This window comes from Panulirus ornatus, chromosome 13 (genome assembly GCF_036320965.1).
Source record: "Panulirus ornatus isolate Po-2019 chromosome 13, ASM3632096v1, whole genome shotgun sequence".
NCBI lineage: Eukaryota > Metazoa > Arthropoda > Malacostraca > Decapoda > Palinuridae > Panulirus > Panulirus ornatus.
Genome location: NC_092236.1, coordinates 3,345,981 through 3,367,637, shown reverse-complemented (window position 1 = coordinate 3,367,637; position 21,657 = coordinate 3,345,981). Strand labels below are relative to the sequence as shown.

The window sequence follows — 21,657 nt, the reverse complement described above, 5'->3', positions numbered from 1 at the left end:
CACGGCGCAACGTAAAAACACTGTCAGAAACAAATGGATTAAATGCCAGGGTCACTGACAATCGCCAGCAGTCTGCTTTTATCGCACCGTCAGTTATAAATGACAAGTTTGTATGTGTAGTAAAAACATTATGTCATTTGGCATCAGTGCCGACCTGCGGCGACCCATCTCGACACAGATGACGCCCTGAGGGACATGTCGTGGACCACTGCTCGTCGGCTGTCATGCTCAGTCTACAAATTCTCAAGACAGTGAACGATGTAGGTGTCACGATCAATATCTAACTCTACTTGTCTTATTTTTCCATCCGAAGCCGTGCTACACGATCTGCTTATCCCATCGGAGCCTCAGCCACCCTCCTCAATCACCACATACCATTCCACTGTCTTCAACGCCTCCTGGCTGACGTTCTTACTTGTGGTGTATCGTAAAGGTTAATACATTTTTTCCTCCTTCGCAATTACTGTACAAGGTACACAGTACCGTCACCTTTCGTAGATCAGACTTGTTTCGTTCGCGTGACTTTGTCCAGTGATTTAACTCCTACACCGAGGACCACACTACGGGCGTCCTTAGCTTCATGAGCACGGCGGTACGACCCTTGAGCACGGCGGTACGACCCTTGAGCACGGCGGTACGACCCTTGAGCACGGCGGTACGACTCTTGAGCACGGCGGTTCGACCCTTAAGCACGACGGTACGACCCTTGAGCACGGCGGTACGACCCTTAAGCACGACGGTACGACCCTTGAGCACGGCGGTACGACCCTTGAGCACGGCGGTGCGACCCTTGAGCACGACGATATGACCCTTCAGCATGAGAGCAGGATCCCTGAACACGATGGTATGAGCTATGAGCACAACACTATGGCCCCTGGGTCAGATGACGTGACCGTCGTGTTCAAGGGGCCAATGGTCCACACACCTGGCCACGAGTAGAGGCCACAACAGGTATACAGTTATCCAGACTCACACCTGGTCCTGACCTAGTTACCGGGCAGGTGAAGGGATGACGCCGCACAGGTCTCCCTTTACGCCTATCCGTCTCGGTGAGCAGTGAACATGTCTGTTTTGCTGATATACGATCCTGGGACTCTGTGGCTCCACCTACCGCCGCCCGCCCGCCTGGTGTCTTGCCTCCTCCACCTTTCACTACAGCAAGCCACCCCCCCCCCACCCCAACCATTTCGCACCCCACATCCCAGCAGCCTTCACTCGCGTAACCCAACCTCTTCAGATGATGACACGAGGTCATGCATTAGACATGGATGTATGGCGATGCAAGTGACTGACTAATCTTTAATAGTATTAAACACCTTCACAAATCAAACCCTGATTATGTCTCAAAATATGACGCTTTATTCTTACTATTCTCAAAAGACCTACGCTGACATCTGACCCCATAAGGGTCGCCTCATTATTAAATGAGTAACCAAGAGATACTCATGAATTAGGGGCATCGATTTAGCCTAATTCTTGAGAAAACTGTTCCGTACAGTTACTCACCCTGACGAAGCAAAAATCTTTATTTGCCGTCAATTATATACCTTTTATTCGTGCTTTCTCATCTCATGTGGACTTTCTCCCACGCACGCGCACGAAAGTTTTCGTGGACCTCTAATGCATGGTCAGAAAAACTCCGTGACGTTCCCCCTTCTTCGTGACAATCTCCACCCGAGCACTTAGCTCAGCTTCACACTTTCTCTTCTTCCCAGTGGTGTGTGTGTGTGTGTGTGTGTGTGTGTGTGTGTGTGTGTGTGTGTGTGTGTGTGTGTGTGTGTGTATTTTCTTAAATTCATACCGGGAAGTTAAAAGGTGGGGAGTGACTGGTGACTTATGGTTCAACGCTCCCTCTATGCTCGTCAACCCTCGAATCATCATCTCGTCAACCCTCATTCCTCAAACTTTGTTCCAGTGAAACCTTCAACTAGTTTCAAGACTCCTCAAACTACGTCCCATGAAGCCTTGAACCACCATTCAATGAAACCTTGAACCAGTTCCACGAATCCTTCAACTTAAATCTCATGAATCTTCGAAAAGCTTTGAATCATAACTCACGTGTTCAATGCCCACGTTCGAGGCACTGAAGCAGCTCCCGACGCACGAACTCCACAGTTGGCTCGAGACAGCAAACACATGCTCTCTCGCGGGTTCCACGAAGCCAAGCACACTGACACTAGACACAAAGGTAATGATGTACAGCTCCTGCGGGGTGGAAAAATTTCAACCCCGGAGGTTAAACCGGTTAGCATCCAGAGCGCATACAAGACGTAATGGTCGGGAGGACGAAGAGTGAGGCATATGGATGGACACATGGGCGAGCAGGTGGACATACGTAGAGACAAAAGGATATAATAAAGTTAAACATACATAGTTCTGCGTTTAAAAACGAGGCTAATATGTCCTGAAAATAGTCTCGTACTGACTGTACATCCTCCAATCTTATATGCGAAAAAATTACGACTACAAACGCAAGTGCCTCTGTCATTATCATGCAGGTCGACGGTACGTAACACGATACTCCTAGTATTAAAAAATATCTTCAGTGTTATAAACTACTGTAAAATCTACCCAGAAATGCATATACGAAAATTTTGTGGACATTTAGAAATGGAATGACACCCAGGTTAGTGGTTAACAAATTTAGAAGATAACCTAAAGAGTAGTCATATGACAGTAAATACACGCTTACTCAAAATCCTCCTGGCACCAAAAGTAAAGCTGAGGGAACCATGAGTCCTCTCAGCCCTGAAAAAGAAGACATGCTTTGTGATGTCAGATACTGCTATGGAAGATACAAGAGGCCCTCAATCCTCTAAGTCTAATGGTCTATCTCATGAAGCTAACTTGGGACTCCTCTTCCAGCCAGGAGACTCTCCTCCAGCATTTGTGGCAGTCAAGACGGCAGCTACTCAAGTTGTCATCAGGTGCAGACATAGACATGAGCCAATATACAGGTACGCTGACACATGAGGAGCCAACATCACCTCCTGCCCGACCTTTACGTTGGTGTCGCTAAGATGTGATGTGCGAATGGAACAACTGTGTAGTGTTTTGTGTTCTGACGGTGAGCGCTGGTACTTACAAGTAGAGGCGGCCTTGAGCACGGCTTTGTAGGCACGAGCCACCAGCCCACCTAAGTTGCACGGCCGGCACGTGCAGTCCGGAGCGTCGGCGACATTGCTGCGCCACTTGTAAGTCTCAGTGGGCGTGGTGAGAGGGCGGGACTTTGAAAGCGGGGGCGTGGCTACTCGGGGCATGACGTCTAAGCCCTCGCAGCCGAACTCGACCAACCCACAAGATTTGTTATACTTGGTTTGCTGCTGCTGGTGGGTGACGGGCAGGTGCTGCTGGTAGTACACGTGCTGGTCGTACATGTGTAGGCGTGGACGCTGTCTCCGGCGGCGGCCACCCGCGCGTGACCCCGTCACTCCCAAGGGTGACCTGTCACCCGCGGCAGCGCTATAACTCCGTCCTATCCGACGTCCGCCCACCACCAGGCTGGCACGTCGTCCTAGGGTGGTGTGTGTGCCGGGTAGGGGTAGGGAGGGCTGTGCGCCTGGGCTCAGCGGGTGTAACCTGTAGGAGCCGCGACTGAGGGCGGAGACACAAGAGGAAGAGCGTGAGAGGGCGGTGCCCCGACGGCCGCCATGCTGGGTCAGGTTGAAGAAGGCCTCGGAGCCTGAGGCTGCACAGCTGTGGTTGTTGACGTGGAGGGTGAGGAGTGGTGGCTCCGAGGACGAGGCCAGCGGGTCCAACGTTCCCCAAGCTGTGGCCACAGCAGGTCTCCGGCGCCGTGACGTCCCGCCGCTCATAGTACGACACGTGACCGTGGCACTGCGGGTTGTACGGAAGGAGGGGCGTGGCAGGACCCGTGCCTCCCGCGGAAGGCGCCATGATGTGGTGGCCGCGCCCCGGGAAGACAGCAGGGTAGCGGGGGGCACGAAGCGGCCTCCGCCCCAGCCCACACCTTCCCCGACGTACTCAGACATTCTGGGGGATGGCTGGGACGGGCTGACGGCGGGGAACAGCCTCACCGTACCTCACCACACTTCATACTTCGCCACCACACTGTACCACAACGATTCCAAGTCAACTTAAGCCACACTAACACTACACATCAGTTCACGTATGGCTGTCAATAAGGTGCATCTGACTATAGAAAGGTTAATATAATCAACATGTAGATGTAATCAACGTGCTAATTAATATATCCACCTCAGATTACTACTCCACAGGCCATCGAGACGCGTCCGTGATGAACGCCAAATGTTTCACCAGAATAATGCACTCTTTGTAACACAGCCATCACCACACATGTTGCTTATCATTTCAAACTCACCACACAAGCCTTAATCCTCATGCTGTTCACTATCACCCTACATACCCCACCTGCCTTCCTCCACACATGCTGTTCACCATCATCCTACACACACTACCAGTCTAGACACTACTCACCATCACCAAACATAATCTATGTTCCTAATCACAGCAAAAAGCCACACCATACCACACACGGGTGACACCAGGCACAACATAGAGCCACATCACGCAGCTCTAAAGCAACTTGCCACAGCACGAAGCCACAGAATTCCCTCTCGAGTGTTCACTGGCTAAACATAGAGCCATGACATCCAGATCAAGTAACCCAACATCCACGACAAAGCCACATCCTGCACAAAAGTGACATGCTAGCCAAACTCTTCCACCCATGAAACATTAACCACAACCTCCCGCACATGACAGCCACACAATACTGCACAACATAACGTTTTACCACAAACCAGTCACACAGGACTGACACACTACCCACATCAAGGAGCCATACCGCCGCCGCTGGGAGATGACACAAGGGTGTCGTGGTCCAGGGCGAGGCTCGATCCCACAACACTAACATTCTGGGTATCAGGCGCTACCCTTCGAGCCAACCGGGATGTTGGGTAGCGAATTTTGTTGCAGCCATCACAAGGCCACAACACTACGGTAAAACGCAGTAAGAACACTGCACTCATCTCGCCAGTATTTTCTACGTCAGGCACCGCAAAACCCGATTATTTCACATCCTTCAAGAAATACACCTTTTCACACTCATGAACACCTCGTACACATGTCTTCAAAAAGTTGACGAAGAGTATGCCCTGTGAACTGTGGCGGCTTTGAGCACATCCCCAGCAGGAGCGAGATGAAATCTGTGGCAGCTGTGCGTCTAGGCCGCGCTAAACACCTCAACAATACACCATCGTCGTCATCATCATCATCTGAGTGGTTGGTACACCCACCTGACACACATACAGCAATAGCACAATGATAAGGCCAAATCCTCATTCACTGCTGGTATTTTGCTTTACTGTTGTTGCTGCTTTTTTCATTTTCTCAACTTCGCGATGAGTTTACCTATTTCTACATCAGCGATTATTAACATAGCTTTTCTTTTCTTAAGTTTGAGATAGGTAACATTTTCGAACTTGGCGACCGATGCTAAAAGTTCTTCTAACCCAGAACTTTTCAAGCTTCAGTCATCACTATTTACCTTCAGCTTCTCACACGTCCCTGGACACGTCACACTTGTGATCATATGTACTCCTCCAGTCCATTCCTTCCGTGTGTCTCACGCCCTCCAGGGCAGGACGAGAGTTCAACGTGACTGAGGCGCTGTTTACAAACTGACGCGTCGCACGCCGCCGGGCAGTAGGAGTCGCTACAGCAACACAGTCTTGGTCGCTCACATTCACACACACACACACACGCACGGACGGACGGACGGAGGACGGCTGCCGACGTCAACTGCACCAGCAACTGTCCACCACTGACGCGGGAGACAGGTACACACGCCACGGCTCACGGCCTCCGGGACCCCAGGCTCCTCCTGCCGAACTCTTCCGTAATGTTTCGCTCGCTACGAGTGCCTCGCTAACTCTTCAGACATTTTCACCTCCATTGTAAACCCTCTTCAGTTGACACATCTCACAAACTAGCAGCATTAACAAGGTAAAGTACGGTCAATCCTTCTGTAATGACGTCTCAGAAGTGACCTTTTCTACCGTGGGCGAAAAGTATGGAAGGAAAGTGTTATCGAGAAAAATGCTGAGCGGAAACTGAGTTTGGGTCGTGAGGCAATAACAGGAGAGCGGCGGCGGCGGCAATCCGCGCCCACCGCTCATCCTTCCTGAAACATACTGTCCTCACGCCTTCCTCATCACACACACACATACACACACACACACACACACACACACACACACACACACACACTGTGGGATAAAGTCCATTGTACCTATACTCCCGGCGTTCCGAAGGATAGGTTAGCCCCCTTACACACGATGATACGACCCTTGGGCATGGTGGCATGACCTTTGACCTGAACCTTTAGGATCGAGTGGAAGGTCACGCCATCATACCTATGAGTCGTACCATCATGCTCAAGCCGTACCGTTAAGAACAGTACCATCATCATGCTCACTGGACGACGTACGGTACGGTACGGTTAGGTTGGGTGACGAACTTTCTTTAACTGACTTCACCCCAGGTCAGGTTACGAGGCTGACTCCATCCCGGCCGCACGCCCAACATGAGAAGGGTCGGGCCCGGCTATAATCTACGGAGCACATCAAAAGCCGCAATTTCCCCATGATCATCAGCCAACCCCATAAAGATCCTCAGACGGGCCGTGAGAACGATGGCAGCCCCGGCACCGGCAGCCTCCACACTGAGCTCTCCCTCACAGGGAATCCTGAGGCGCAAATCGGTGTGGCCATCTGATAACCTCTCGTGACCCCTAAGGTCATCCTGAAACTAAACTCGAGCCTGTCATTCCTACCTCTTCTCTCCTTCAACATGAAAAAGTACAGTATTCTCCAGCGTTCCTCTCGTCCGTCAGTCTCAACCACTTCCTCCCGAGGATGTGCGTCGGTAGCCACCCATACCGTCTAGCTCCCCATATCACCGGCACTGGAGATGATTCCCTTCCCCGGCAGAGGGCAGCCGAGCGCGTACTGGGAGTAAACAGAGGTAAGTGGACCGAATAGCAACCCCTTCCCCTAAACCATGGCAGGTGCCGCGGCCTGCCTCAACCAGGGAGTCGCTATCACATGCGTGTGAGCCCCTGAGGTATGTCTGCCGCTACATATGGTCAAGACCTGTGTTCTGTAGTGAAGGATCTTCCCTCATCATAACCTGTATCCTCCCTCTATCAGTTACTGCTTCTAGCTACAGCTGTCCACATCACACCACACCTGTATCCACGCCTCACCTTCTGAAGTGGTCTAATAAAAAACCATAGCAGCTTCTGCGTAGATGTCGCTATTAACTTCTCATCTGTAGCAGCTCCTCCCTGGCTACAGCAGTCGATTACCAATCTGTGGAGGCTTCCTCCAATCGTTTCCACCTGCGGAGGCTCACTTCCCGTCTGGGTTGAGGGCAACTCCTTGAGTTTGCCCAGGGTAGAAAGGGAGGCAGGTGCTGCCGAGGAGCCTGGCAACAGCTTCCCCTTCACAACAGCAAGCATCCCCTACCTACCCCACGGCCGCCCCTCACCCCTGCCACCCGACAGACCTCAAAGATTAATCAATTTCTTCTTCACAGGTGGGCAATCAGTATGGCTTTCTAATTAGTGGTTTACATGAAGTCTACTTAACCCAGTCAAAAGCTTGCTTGCGGTTTTATAGATGATTAGCTATAGTTAATCAGCCGTAAGGCCGTAAGACTTTCATCAGGCAATCCCCTCCCTAATGTGTGAGAGTTAATCTACGGTCTTATAAAGTTTTAAGCAGGTAGGCGATGGCTGAGCATATGACAGCACATTACCGCTAAGCTCTGAAACAGGCCATTTTATGTAAGCCTGTAAGTAGATTGAGTCGACTTAATGTGTGTCACTAATTAGAAAGGCACCCTAACCTGCTCACCTGTGAGAGGAACTCTAATCAACCTGGGACCCTTGCTGGGTGTAGGGTTGAACGTGACAATACTGGCGGTGGAACCCTTCCACGCCCCCAGACGGTGGCAAGATAATACCCAGTTAATGGCATACCACTTCCTCCTAATCTGTCGGATTATCAGCCATTTAGAGACAGGAAATTGAACTTTTTCCATTCCACAGACTCATTATTCACTCTTTCTATAAATGTTAAATGGTAATATGAAGAGATAAGGATATAAACTTGATAGCGAAGCTTCAAATAAGATTAAGGTGGATCCCATCGCGGAACTAAAATGATCTTAAGGTAGCCATAACACGTAAGGTTCCCTGTCACCACCACTCGTCACACACACACACACACATACACACACACACACACACACACACACACACACACACATACACACACACACACAGAGCGAACATGATTAATTACCTACGTAACCAGAGGAAAGGTGAGGACGATCCTTTCCAACCACCTGTGATTCCCAAGACACAAGACACCTGCGAGTCAGTGTCTTAAACGAACCAAGTACGACCAGATGAGGTAGACAATGTATGAGGATTGTTTACTGTCTGTAATGTTTCCTGAAACATCTCAACTGCTGGATATGTTCAACGCAGTTTGATCTCTGTTTACAAGAACGAAGATGGAAGATATTGGAAGACGTGAATCCTAGTTGGTATGTTGAGTTATGGAGTGTAAACGTTTGATCATATTCCATCTCCTGGTATCAGATACCACGAATTATCAAATGAGGTTTGTCAATGGTTTGATAAGGAAAGTCAGGAATATCACCTTGTTTGTAACCCACCAGTACCAACGTGGTATGTGGAGCGCGTGCCTCACCACTCTGGCTGATCACGTGGCAAGGACAGTTAAGGCCGGTCCAAAACCCTAAGTTCCATTCCCAAACCCCAACTTCATATAAACTTTGAGACACACAACTTTACAGCGTGACTCACGTCACTGTTAACACTGACCACCTGCAGGAAGGTCATCATCCATCAACTCCGTACTTTAATTAACAAAATGTTCATGATAAATGAAATTCTATTTCCAGGCTACGTAATTAATATGGTGGCCTTTGATTGTTAACGACCGATAATTTCATTAGTACCAATAGCTGTGTACGCTATGGAAGATACTACATTACAGACTGTACATTTACAGGCCTTTAATACACATCTATGGGAAAGGTTATGACTGATCTGATCCAGGTTTCATCTCTTCATGTTTCTGTGTCCTCGGGAAACAGAAATGACCTGCTAACTACCATGCATCCAGCAGACAATTTAATAGTCGCAAATATGGATTATACGGTACTGCCAAAATACAATCAAACACACACACACACACACACACACACACACACACACACACACACACACGTAGAAGAGAGAAAATGAAAAGCTGATGTGGCGCTGTAGGTGTGTATTTCTTAACAGTAGAGTGTCTGTACATGATTCTTTACTCATATAATATATATATATATATATATATATATATATATATATATATATATATATATATATATATATATATATATATATATATATATATACCAACAATACCACAACACCACCTAACTAACCACTCCACCAACAACATGAAATCGACTTCAGGAAAAACTAGAGGAAAACCGAGGCAAGTAATCAAGGCTTTCCCGACGCCCACTTTAGGCCCGCCGCTCCAACTCCTCCAAGTCTCTCCACACCTAATCAAAGTGTGAGAAAAAACTCCTCCTCTGGTAGCTGGAGGCACTCCGGGTGATTCTCGAGGCCGGGACACTTCGCAGCACCTCCAGTGGCAGTAGGAACAACACCAGGGCTCCTAGCTCTGCACACCTACAGCAGTAACTGTGGTTCTACACTCCACCTTAGAAGAGAGGCCCAGGGTAGGGAGGCAGACGACACATACTGCTCCTGGCTGTGAAGCGCCCCCGCGCTACACCAAGCCCACACACAACACCTCCCTCAACCCGAGGAAATTACCGATACCTTCCGCCACGCACCCCACCCGCCACGTCACATTCCTCCAGTCATGTACTTCGAATCGTTAATAACGGGAAGTGACCCCAGGTGAGTGCTGGCGGAAGACGGTTCCTTCTACTGGAGCACTGCACCATTTATGTCCTCCGCCTAGGCCCAAGGGAAGCAGTAAACAGTATCTTCTGCTGACGCGCGACACCATTTGTTTCAACCATCCTGAATCCCCCTGGAGGCGGAAGACAGAATCTTCTACGGGAGCGCCACACCATTTATTTCACCCAGCTCGGGGGGTGTTCCTCACTCCCTACTACCCATGACTACTCTGATCGCGAGCTGAAGACATCACAGACCGACACGTCCTGGTGATAGTGATGAGACCATCCTACGGGGACGGAAATCATGAAGACAAACCATCAGTACAAACGCACTGCAGCCATCCAGCCCGCCAGCCATCTTGTAGAGGGAAGGAACCCCTCGTCAAGACCCAAGAACGAGGAGCATCCGCCAAACCTTCCACCTACCAAAACGGTGGACAGGCGCGATGCATCCAGAGAAGAAGCGTAAACAAGTCTAGGAGAATGTCATAGCCATCAGGGCTACGTGTGTAGTGTGACAGACGTACACACTGCATACTATTTGTATTATAGGATGCTACTTATAAGAACTAGCACAAGAACACATAGGAACATGATCAACAGGTGGCACATGAAGAGGCACAAACAGATGCTACAGACACGTCTTGAACAGACACAACTTGAACATAAACTAAATGTGCAAAGGAACACGAGTCAACAGCTGGTGCAGCATACACACACGTCCAGACCTAGCACGACACACCCCAGACACCACCTGGCACATCATGAACACCAACAGTTGGGAAAAAATATGAACGTTTCAACAAATGGAACAGCATGAACACAAGCGTACAGCTGGCGCTAAATGAGCACTTGTCAGCGGCTAGGGGGCAAAATCAGGGGACGGGAGACCGTCAAGCGATAGCGTCGCGTACCGCACTATCGCCCCCGCATGCGACATCTGGGCCCGCACTCCCCGGGGTAAAAGTGACAACCAGTTAAGATAACAGGACCGACCAACAGAAAAATCGACCGAGAGAAACGGACAAGAAAGTTCTCTCCTTAAAGTTCATAGGAAAAGAAGACACGCTAGATACCACGACGCAGACACACACACACACACACACACACACCACTATCTACAGGCCCTCCCCTCCCAATCCCACCCACACAAACATATCATTACGCGGGAGTGAAAATAGATATAGGTGCACATATGTGTACGTCAAGAGGACACATAATTTCACCGACTACACCGGACAAACACGTGCGTATCTGTCATCACGCCTCAGACACACTCCCCAGTTATCAGGACATGAAACCAACAAAAACTACAGACCTTATCATTAGTCAGTCAAGGATAGAGATGGGAAGGGGAGAGGGCCAGGAGGACCGTGCATCCGCGCAACAACAATACTTATTGTAATGTTACTTCCCACCGTCATTAAGGACGGACTTCCTCCTCCTCCTCCTCCTCCTCCTCCTCCTACACGTGAGCAACGAACTCTGAAATGCAGGTCGGGGCTGAGGCCCTCCCAGAGCGCTCTGTGCCGGGAGATCATTACTGTAACAGCAGGGGTGTCTGTAAGATGTAACTGAAGGGTGGGAGGTGGGACAAGAGATGGTGCAAGAGGAAACAAGGTGGAGGAGGGAAACATGTTCTTTACAACACAGCCAGATAAACACGGTACAGCGATCAACCAGTGATTACTGACTGTGTCTCATCAAGTCCCGTGACTAACTCCCACGACTTCCGCTACAGCCAGTGACATGAAAATGGTGAGGAATTCTGACAGTCCTCATGGATCACACCGGCTCTGGAACACGCAAAATCACGAGGTCTGGGATCCCAGTGACTTCAGAGTAAAGTACGTGAGGTGCGAATCTTAACCGCTGCAAATTACATAACACGGAATATGGCCAACGAAAGTAGCTTATGATACAAAGTTCGACTACTTGAATCTAACACACGTCGCTGCTTCGCTCGATGCACGGCACAAAACCTGTCCATTCGACTCAACGTCATCAAGAAATCTGGCCACTTGGGCCTATGTGAGCACGGAGTCTAGCACGTGAGTATATATGAACATGGTATCTAGCAATCTTCGTGAGCATGAAATCTAGCCACTAGAGTCAATTTGAACATGCAATGTAGCCATCTGAATCCATGTGAACCCGAAATCTGGCTATTAGAGACTGTGAGACACGGGATTTTGCCATGGGGGTTGTGGTGATCTGTGAGCACGTGACGGAAGTGTGAGGCTGGAATGAGCTTTCTTTTATTTCAACATGAATAATGGTGACTGGTAATAAAGCGGCTGAGAAGGAGGGAGAGATAGACAAAGCGTACTCACTCGTACACAGAAACATAGATCTGTGAACATTAATGACACAGAGAGACACAGAAACTGTGTAAGTGTAGCTATTGAGGAATTGAAAGGATGTTTTGCCCCCAGGGAATACTGGAGACGTAGAGCTTTGGTAAATATCATTATGTGTAGCACGGGAATGAAAGGAGAGAGATATGGCGAGACACGAAATCTGGCGATGCCAGACCATTATGGACACGAAATTTGGCCTCATAAGGCAATTTGGAGAAAGAATGAGTGGACCAAAGGCAATCTCAAACATGGACTTCGCAGGTGACGCCTGTTTAAGATATGGGCTCTTCCTCAAAGGAACTTGACGACGAATACACTGAGTATGACCCCTGGAGACACGCAGACCACACAGTGGTCTCTGGTGGACACGGACGGTCCTGACTCTAACATAAGAGTTTCCTCCAAAACAAGGACAATCCAGCTTCCCTCTAATGCGACATCTGCCGACAGAGGTCGGTGTTCACAGTTTCATCTTGCTACATCTGCCAGACGTGTCTCTCTACCTACCCTCTCCCTTCACACAGCCCCCTCATAATTCACCCACGGTATCAGCCTCACGCCTCATTATCTTCACATTCACCGCGTTACCAACCACATGAGGGAATAGTGGTGTACTTGTTTAAAAACGACTCGTTTTTGTCGCATTATTTACGATGAAAACAACAAGCTCACTACATCAAATGATGACGATTAACAAACTGACAAATTACGATAATAACATGTATCACGATTTGTAAGAGATAAACACACTCAGGGTAAAACGCTGAAATATCAATCCTCATTGGGAAAATTCGTCTACATGCAAGCCCAGAAATATTACTTGTGAATTCAAAATCGTCAGTCCTGTCCGAAAATTCACTGTGGTAGCTAGACCCCCTCGGACTCTATGGCATTACCCTGAGAAAAGAGGTGGTTAAACCCAGGAGAACCTAGTGACACCACCGTTCAGCATCATGTGACAACATTTACGATAAATAGCAATAACCCCGTGACAACATCTAACGCAACTCTGTAACAACATTCTCGATCATCCATAAAGAAAATACCATACACAAGCCAGTGACAACACGCTGCACACACCAGGTCATCAAGAAAACCCATGACCTAGCATCAAACTTACACCTCCGGACTGACTCAGTCAGGTACCTATTGACTGACCACCCCGAGGGAAGGGCGACTGGCTGGTATGGCTGCGGGTCGACTTTCCTGCCAAGGATTCGTACCCGAGTGCGTCTGTCTGTGATTCACTCTCAGCAACGCTAACCATTACACAACGGAAGCCCATATGCTGAATAGGTAGGTTCCTTTGTGTCGAAACCTTCCGCTGGGATGAGAGGCGAGGACGTACCTACAGCACGTTTGCTGGAGTATTGTTCGACTGCGAGAGTGTGGCAGTGACTGGCGACCGAAGGAATGTCCCCTCCACTTCACGCATACCAACCTCTCGTTTTACCGTCTTCCACAACATTTCACTTCAGTTAGGACTAAGCTTTCATCTCCTCCTGGACCACAAATTGACCCCCACTACGAACAACACGGTATCAGTTTACCCACGACTATAAGCTTTTATTTCAAGCTAAACAAAAAGCTTCCCAAATCCATTTACAAGATTTTTTTTCTTCCAGTTTAAAAAGCAACCTTTTATTTCAACCTGAATTAAAGGCTTTCACTTCAATTTAAAGCTGAGCCCCTTAGGCACGATGATGTGGCCCTCAAGCACGACGATGTGGCCCTTGAGCACGACGATGTGGCCCTTGAGCACGACGATATGACCACTGAGCACAACGATGTGGCCCTTGAGCACGACGATGTGACCCTTGAGCACGACGATGTTGCCCTTAAGTACCACTACGTGACCAGTGAGCACGACGATGTGACCCTTGAGCACGATGATGTGGCCATTGAGCATGTCGATGTGGCCTTTAAGCACGACGATGTGACCCTTCAAAACCACGATGTGGCCCTTCAGCGTTACGGTACGACCCTTGAGCAACACGATACGACCAACGAGGACGAAGATACAACCACTCGTTACGATGTCGTTACTTTTGACGAGCAGGCCATCGCACCCAAGGATCGTACCGCCGTGCTCACGGCCTTAAACTATCGATCATCCAAAATTAGAAGGTTCCCTCCTGACTCCAGCTAAAATCTTTCAAACTAACCTAACCTTTCATCTTCGACCCCCTCCCCTCACACCCCCCCTCCCCAAAACATTCGATAAACCGCTTCCCCGAAGTCACGAGTGTGTGTGTGTGTGTGTGTGTGTGTGTGTGTGTGTGTGTGGAGGTACCATTGCAGGGGACGGTTCCCAATCCGTCCAAGACAAGCTGAGTGTGTGCATGTATCGTGGGCCAGGCTCGCTGATATCACCGTACGTATGGTGTTGGGAGAGCGATACAGAGGCCACAGCGATGTGCCTCAGGTAACGCGATAGCCGCAGTCTGCCTGCGTTCACTGGTCGCACGGGGATACAATAACCCGCAGTACATGACCTATCATGAGGCCCGTAGTAGCAATAGCTGGGGTATTGTGGGCGGCCTGGGGAGCTATTGCACATCAGGTTTGTATCGTTGGAGTCATGAGGAAGTACGGGATATGAAGGATATTGCTCGGTCCTGAAGGGCCTACATTACACCAGAAGAGTAGGTAGTCAGCCCCATGCAGATACTACAGCCACCCAGGCGCCGCTGCTTTTCCCTAACTCTCACAAACCATCCGCTCCTGCTACACCACATCTCTCTCTCTCTCTCTCTCTCTCTCTCTCTCTCTCTCTCTCTCTCTCTCTCTCTCTCACTCTCTCTCTCTCTCTCTCTCTCTGACTCTCACCAGTGCTCACTCGCTACCCCCTCCTTCTCTCTTCCACACACTGATGCAAACTGAACTAGGCGAAGGCACGCGGGATGGGAAGGGATGAGAGGTGTAGTCCCATCCATCTGGCAGGAGTGAGGGAAAGTGACCAGCTAGTCCACTCAGCTGGCAGCTGGCATGCTAGGTTTGTTCCTGATAATAAAGGGAGCCTTAAACATCACCACCACCACGACTGACCCACCGTTCCTCCTGGCAGGGAGGCAAGCAACATGAGGGAGGAGAGAGGTAGTGGTGAGGGCCGTCGTGGGAGACAGTGATAAACTCTGCGGTAGACACAAGTCCTCGTTCACTTACAGCCCAGAGCCAGCGCTCCCCACCATACAGTCTGATAAGAGCCCTAACCACCCATCACCTATCCGGCAGACACCACTTCCACCCACCTGACCCCTACCTCCAACCATTCTGACTATCACATATCAAGTTCTTCCTCTCCTTCCGACGCTGCAAACGTAAGAGCGTCCTCTTTACTACAATAATTTCACTCTGTAACATACTGTAATTAATTCCTCCATAAAAACATGAGAAAAACAGAAAGAGAGAGGCGGGGGGTCGCATATGAACCCTGAAATACTACACACGCACGCACACACACACACACACACACACACACACACACACACACACACACACAGAAGCCTGGCCTGGACAAAGCTGTGCACTACATACCCTGCAGCTGTACAATTCATTACGGACCAACATGCAGCACTCTGGGATTTGAATCTAATTATAACCGTAACAAAGAATTTCCAGTCAGGCCAAATATATAATATACATACACTTCCCTCATATACTCCCCCCCAACCCCCATCCTGGAGGGTTTCTGAAAAACACAAGACAAACAGTAATTTCCCTTACTGTTGGACCCTCTGTTGACTTACTGTTACAAAAGAATTACAAGTTCTCTATCTATCTATCTATCTATCTATCTATCTATCTATCTATATATATATATATATATATATATATATATATATATATATATATATATATATATATATATATATAATTAGATCCCTGGGGATAGGGGAGAAAGAATACTTCCCACGTATTCCCTGCGTGTCGTAGAAGGCGACTAAAAGGGGAGGGAGCGGGGGGCTGGAAATCCTCCCCTCTCATTATTTTTTTTTCTTTTTTTTTTTCCAATTGAAGGAACAGAGAAGGGGGCCAGGTGAGGATATTCCCTCAAAGGCCCAGTTCTCTGTTCTTAACGCTACCTCGCTAACGCGGGAAATGGCGAATAGTTTGAAAGAAAGAAAGATATATTAATTAGGTTTACATAAGGTAATCCAAATGACAGTAATAAAAATATTACTGCCCTAATGATATCAGTTTCTACGAGATTCTTCTCAAAAACAAACCAAAAAAATTGTGTTATTTCTTGTACAGTAAGAAGAGTGATCAGTGTTACCGGTAAACATTGTAACGAGCTGACTGGCAGGTCATAACGAGTGATGATCATACAGAGAGAAGTGACACCAGAGTATCACAAGGTCACCAACGTGACACATGCCAACAGGTGACTGGGTACTGAACTTGTCGACCGAAACGTCCGTCGTTAGTGAAGGTCAGCTGGTTGTTAGCTACGAACCAGGTGACCTGCTTCATGATTTGACTGAAACGTCTAAGTAATCAAGGATTGTGTATTCAGTAAGAGCGTGGATGACCTTAGAATTATCATGCAGACCTGAAGAAGGTGTTCATGATTCTGTGACTGATGGTTACCACCTGACCTTGACGGCCTTATTGACCTTGCCCGTCCATAAGGCTTGGAGCTCATACAACCAGCCAACTAACCCAATCAGCACCGGGCATTTAACAAACAGCAAACACTCAACCAAGGTGTAGACAACAAGTGGTTGTGACTGGTGTTGTATGCCTTGCAGGACGGGTGGGGTACCTACCTTTCCCAGCAGCTGTAAGGAGTGTGATTGTGTTGTGTGGCGGACAGTACCTACCTGGCGGGTTGTTGTTATGGTTGATGGTCCAGGTGACGGCGGCGCAGGCGGTGACCTCCTTGCCGCCCTTGCAGCAGGTCCACTGGCTCCTGATGAAGACCCCGTGGTGGTAGCGCTCCGCCAGGCACTCGTTGTCCGCAACCACTGCCGGCACAAGAACACGCCCACCTCTCTAGTCAAAGCCGTACGCACGACAACAAACACAACAACTTTGTATTACCACAGAATTTTCACAACAGCAAGTTGAATAGTCTACCCAGCACAACATTATAACATGAGGAATAAGTCAACAGAACATTTCAACAATATGAATACAGTACGTAAACACAGAGCATCTAAGACAGGCATGTGTTGAGAGCAAGAATGAGTTAACAATAAAACTTAATCAACATATCAAAAGGACAGCCATTACTCTCCTCATTAACATAATGAACTATCTCTTTTTTTTTTTTCCTCCCTCAACATTTCTTATAATAATGGGGGGAACCTCTAGTGGCGATACTGTGCCAACATTACAATCTTGACAACAATGTCATTTCAAGACCATCTACACATGAGCAATATCTTATCATCTTGATATCGGTTTTTACAACACCACCTCAAGAGAAGTCATGTCTGCAACACGTGTATAAATGTAAATCAAAAGCAACCCTGAGGGAAGAAAGGTCACCAGATTTGCACGCTTCTAAAACAGTCGATGAACCCCAGGTGCATCCTTGACTCCTTCCTTTAGCTGACCCCTGACCCCATGACGTAGCCGAGGCGTACGTGTGGATGAGGAAGCACTCACGTCTGCGGATGTAGTCGAGCCACTGGTCTCGCTCTTGGGAGGTGACGGCAGCAATGTACAGGACAAATTGTTCCTTGTCGTCGGAGAGATAGCACAGCTGGAACACCCAGTCCCGCTGGAAGACGGCGCTGTCCACGCACTCCACCGCCACCACGCGACTCAACTCCACGCGGCCTCGTTCCTTCCGTCGACCGCTCTGGGGACACACACACACAACACACTATGATTACTCAGGCAAGTACGTGGGACTCGATCTGAAAAATGGCTACAAGAATTGAATCAAGTCCACACTCGTAAATGGTAATTTTGTTTACATTATGGTGAATCATACACTATCATAGGTATCTAAAGACATCGACTGTCATGATAATAATCCGTGGTATAGCAACAAAAAGCCCATCATTACGACAACAGTCACTACGATCCTCAGACTTGTCTCCCCAACTCTGTGGCCAGAACGAGATCTTCGACACGTTTGATGACGCTGTGCTTCCACCTGCCAAACGTAAGACGTGTCACTATCATCATTCTCCTCAAGGATAACCATACGAGCACACGCTCAGGTAGACAACGCTCCCTTTCTCTCTCTCTCTCTCTCTCTCTCTCTCTCCCTTTGCGATCTACGACCCCCACCTGGAGACCATACCCATAACAGCCTCAGTTATGGTCATCAGTGGTCACAGAAATGATTCACAAGGCTGTGTCGTTAAGCTGCCAGTGACAACGACGCCGCGGGGGCTTGACAACACTATATCAACCAGACTTCCGCCGGTTATTCTTATATAGACGAAGGGAATCATAGTCTGGATTATAGCTTGATGATAAGTTGCAGCTGACAACCATTAAATCCAATTACATCCGGTTCATTTTTCCATAGATGCATCCATCCAGCCATATACATACTTACAATAAAATTAGATATACATGTAACACCAATAATCATGTCATGAAATACTGCCATGTTATACTATTGTACCAACTGTAAATACAAAGTCCTTGAGTCCAAACAACCCCAAAGTTATATCACAACCATCTTACGCCCTCACCGTGACTCTTCCCGTTCCCTCCCCCGTCTCCCCTCACTTCCCACATCCTCAGTTTCTTCGTCTACTTCTTTCCCCTCTCACACTCCTAAATGTTCCTTAATCATCAGCAAAACCCTCTCTCTCTCTCTCTCTCTCTCTCTCTCTCTCTCTCTCTCTCTCTCTCTCTCTCTCTCTCTCTCTCTCTCTCGACGACATTGACGTAAGTTATAGGAAGAATGGAAAAAAACTGAAGGATTCAAACATGTCGATATAGAAAACTTCTTTACTTTCGCCACTCTAAGTTCCCTCAGTCTCAACACATTACCAGTGTCTCCTTCCCTCAGTCTCAACATATAACCAAAAGTTCCTTTCCTCAGTTCCCTCAGTCTCAACGTACTGCCGGCAATTCCTTCCATCCGTTCCATCACAATCAACAAAGTTTCTTCCTCCCTCCATACAAACAGGTCCTGGCGACCCAGGTCCTCACTCTCTCTCCACAGCTGCCGCTGGGACTCATTCCCACAGTCTGGGGATTAACTTGCTCTCACGTTTAAGTTATCATCAGATGCATAAGCGATGTGTGTTGAGCCAACAACAGTGGCCATGTTTACATCACGGCACACAGTATCACAGCCCTCAGCTATCACAGCTGAGGGTAAACAGGCACTCCATGGGCAGGTTGGTCGGAGGCCCTCACCAGCACACGGGTGAGGGGTAAACACGTACTTTACGGGCGAGTTAGTTCGAGAATCTCACCAGCTCCTGCACAAAGGTTCATCAGGCTTCCCCTGTAACACCACCTCGGAGGCCTCGCAACACCTGCACTCACTTCACAAGCTATAACATCCTCTGCATTCCCTGTAGCGTCTTCACCGACATCACGAACACCAAGGCCACCTTGAGCACGACATCACGACCCTTACGTAAGAGGCCTGGCTTTTACCTGACTCTTTAGAGTCAAGCCAAAGGCCAGTCATCATACACATGGTTCGTCCCATCGTGCTCAAGAAGTTTATAACAGCACCAGAGCGGGAAATGATAAGTACGTAACAGCTTCCTGTTACTTCAAATGTGTCTGCACTGAACAAGTACTGCAATACGCAGGCACAATACGCACCTTTCCAGCTGATAAACAAAATTCATCCAATTTCCCGGTTGCTGACTTGCTAATCCAATATGTACAGAGAAATCTAATGTTTCCTAAATAGTGAATACCTAATCTACTTAAACAACAAACACTAATCATTAATCATGCTTTCTAGCTCCTGAACAGCTTTACCAACATATCAACACGAGCCAATCAGTTTACCAGCTGGTCAAACCACGCTTCGCGCCACGGAGTTGTTAACTTAGCCTATCACCCCCATGAAGTCGTAACCTAACCTTCTAGCCATCTAAATACTCAAGGTTAGAATATTCTCCGGTAACATCCTTTAACATACACCTTCTAGAGGTAACCTAATACTGAATCCCGTTAACAGAATGAACAAAGCAAAATGAAAACTGGGATGTGAGGAGGCTAAACCAAATTTCCCTCCGCTAGGCAGCCTGGGGAACTACCCATGGTCTTGCATACCTAAACCACGTACAATCTCAAGTTAAACCCTCACCAAAAAAACAAATAGAGCTCACACGTTCAAGAGGACGTTCAACATGTACTACCTTAACGTTTACCTCATACTCAAGTGTGCATCTTCCAAGCATATCATTCTGGAGATGATTATCATAGATAGTATTATCTTCACCATTGTCAGGGACAGTCCACAGTCGCTACTTCAGTAGAGGTCTCGCTAAGTTAAACACCTCCCTGACCTACAGTCAGACAACAGACAATGGAACATTAACCAACGCAGCATATAATCGTCTCCAGAAAGTTCACAGGAATTAATTAAAGACACACGTCTCTTGGAATCCTTCCTCGGCAAGTGCCAGGTACACAGCCTCTTGGATAAAGTATTTACGAAACACTGACAAAATATATTCTCGAGGTTATGCCTATGAATATTTATCGAAATTAAGATCTTGTGATAATAGGAAATATTAAAATCAGTACCGCAGGAGGAATGTTAATGAGGAAAACATTTCAAAACCAGATCCCAGGGACAGGGAGGCAGGAAAACGGTGCCTCGGGAGAATGTTTACACCGATATCAAAAGTCTCCAGGGAGGAAACTGATCAAAAATTAATTAAAATGCGAGAGGCAACTAAGGGTGAGGGGGCTAGTGCGGGTGTAGGCTGGTGAGGGGGAGGACTGCTGAGGGTGAGGACTGCTGAGGGTGAGGACTGTTGAGGGTGAGGACTGCTAAGGGTGAGGACTGCTGAGGGTGAGGACTGCGGGGGGTGAGGATTGCTGAGGGTGAGGACTGCCGAGGGTGAGGTCTACTAACTACACACTACTGTCCCCTCGCCCCATGCTCCACCTTCTCTCCCAGTGTACACAGACAGCCGATCCTCACACCCCCACCCACGTCAAGTTATGACGCACCTCGGTCGACTGAGCACTTTAATTACAAACGAAACAAAATGTTTCTGATTCATCAATTAAACTTCAGCTGCTGCTGACGATGATGAAGAGGTATACAAAGTCTGGGAGCAAATTTACTTAACACACAATCAAGTACACGTATTTGCAACCCGTCTGGTTGCGCCAGCGC

At 48.3% G+C, this 21,657-nt stretch overlaps 1 protein-coding gene across 5 annotated transcripts in view; it reads right to left on the bottom strand.

The window, feature by feature from the left end:
- Btk (tyrosine-protein kinase Btk29A) overlaps window positions 1-21,657 on the bottom strand; it is a 433,655-nt gene that overhangs the window by 335,123 nt on the left and 76,875 nt on the right. For 3 of the 5 annotated variants that reach the window (XM_071668445.1, XM_071668442.1, XM_071668443.1), the window contains exons 3-4: window positions 17,979-18,174; window positions 17,189-17,332 (exon numbers count right to left, since the gene is read on the bottom strand). In XM_071668445.1, coding sequence (XP_071524546.1) covers window positions 17,189-17,332; window positions 17,979-18,174 — 340 coding nt within the window. Of the gene's footprint in view, window positions 1-3,085; window positions 4,157-5,530; window positions 5,791-17,188; window positions 17,333-17,978; window positions 18,175-21,657 lie in introns of those variants that run through there. The other 2 variants (XM_071668439.1, XM_071668441.1) reach the window with 1 other exon arrangement.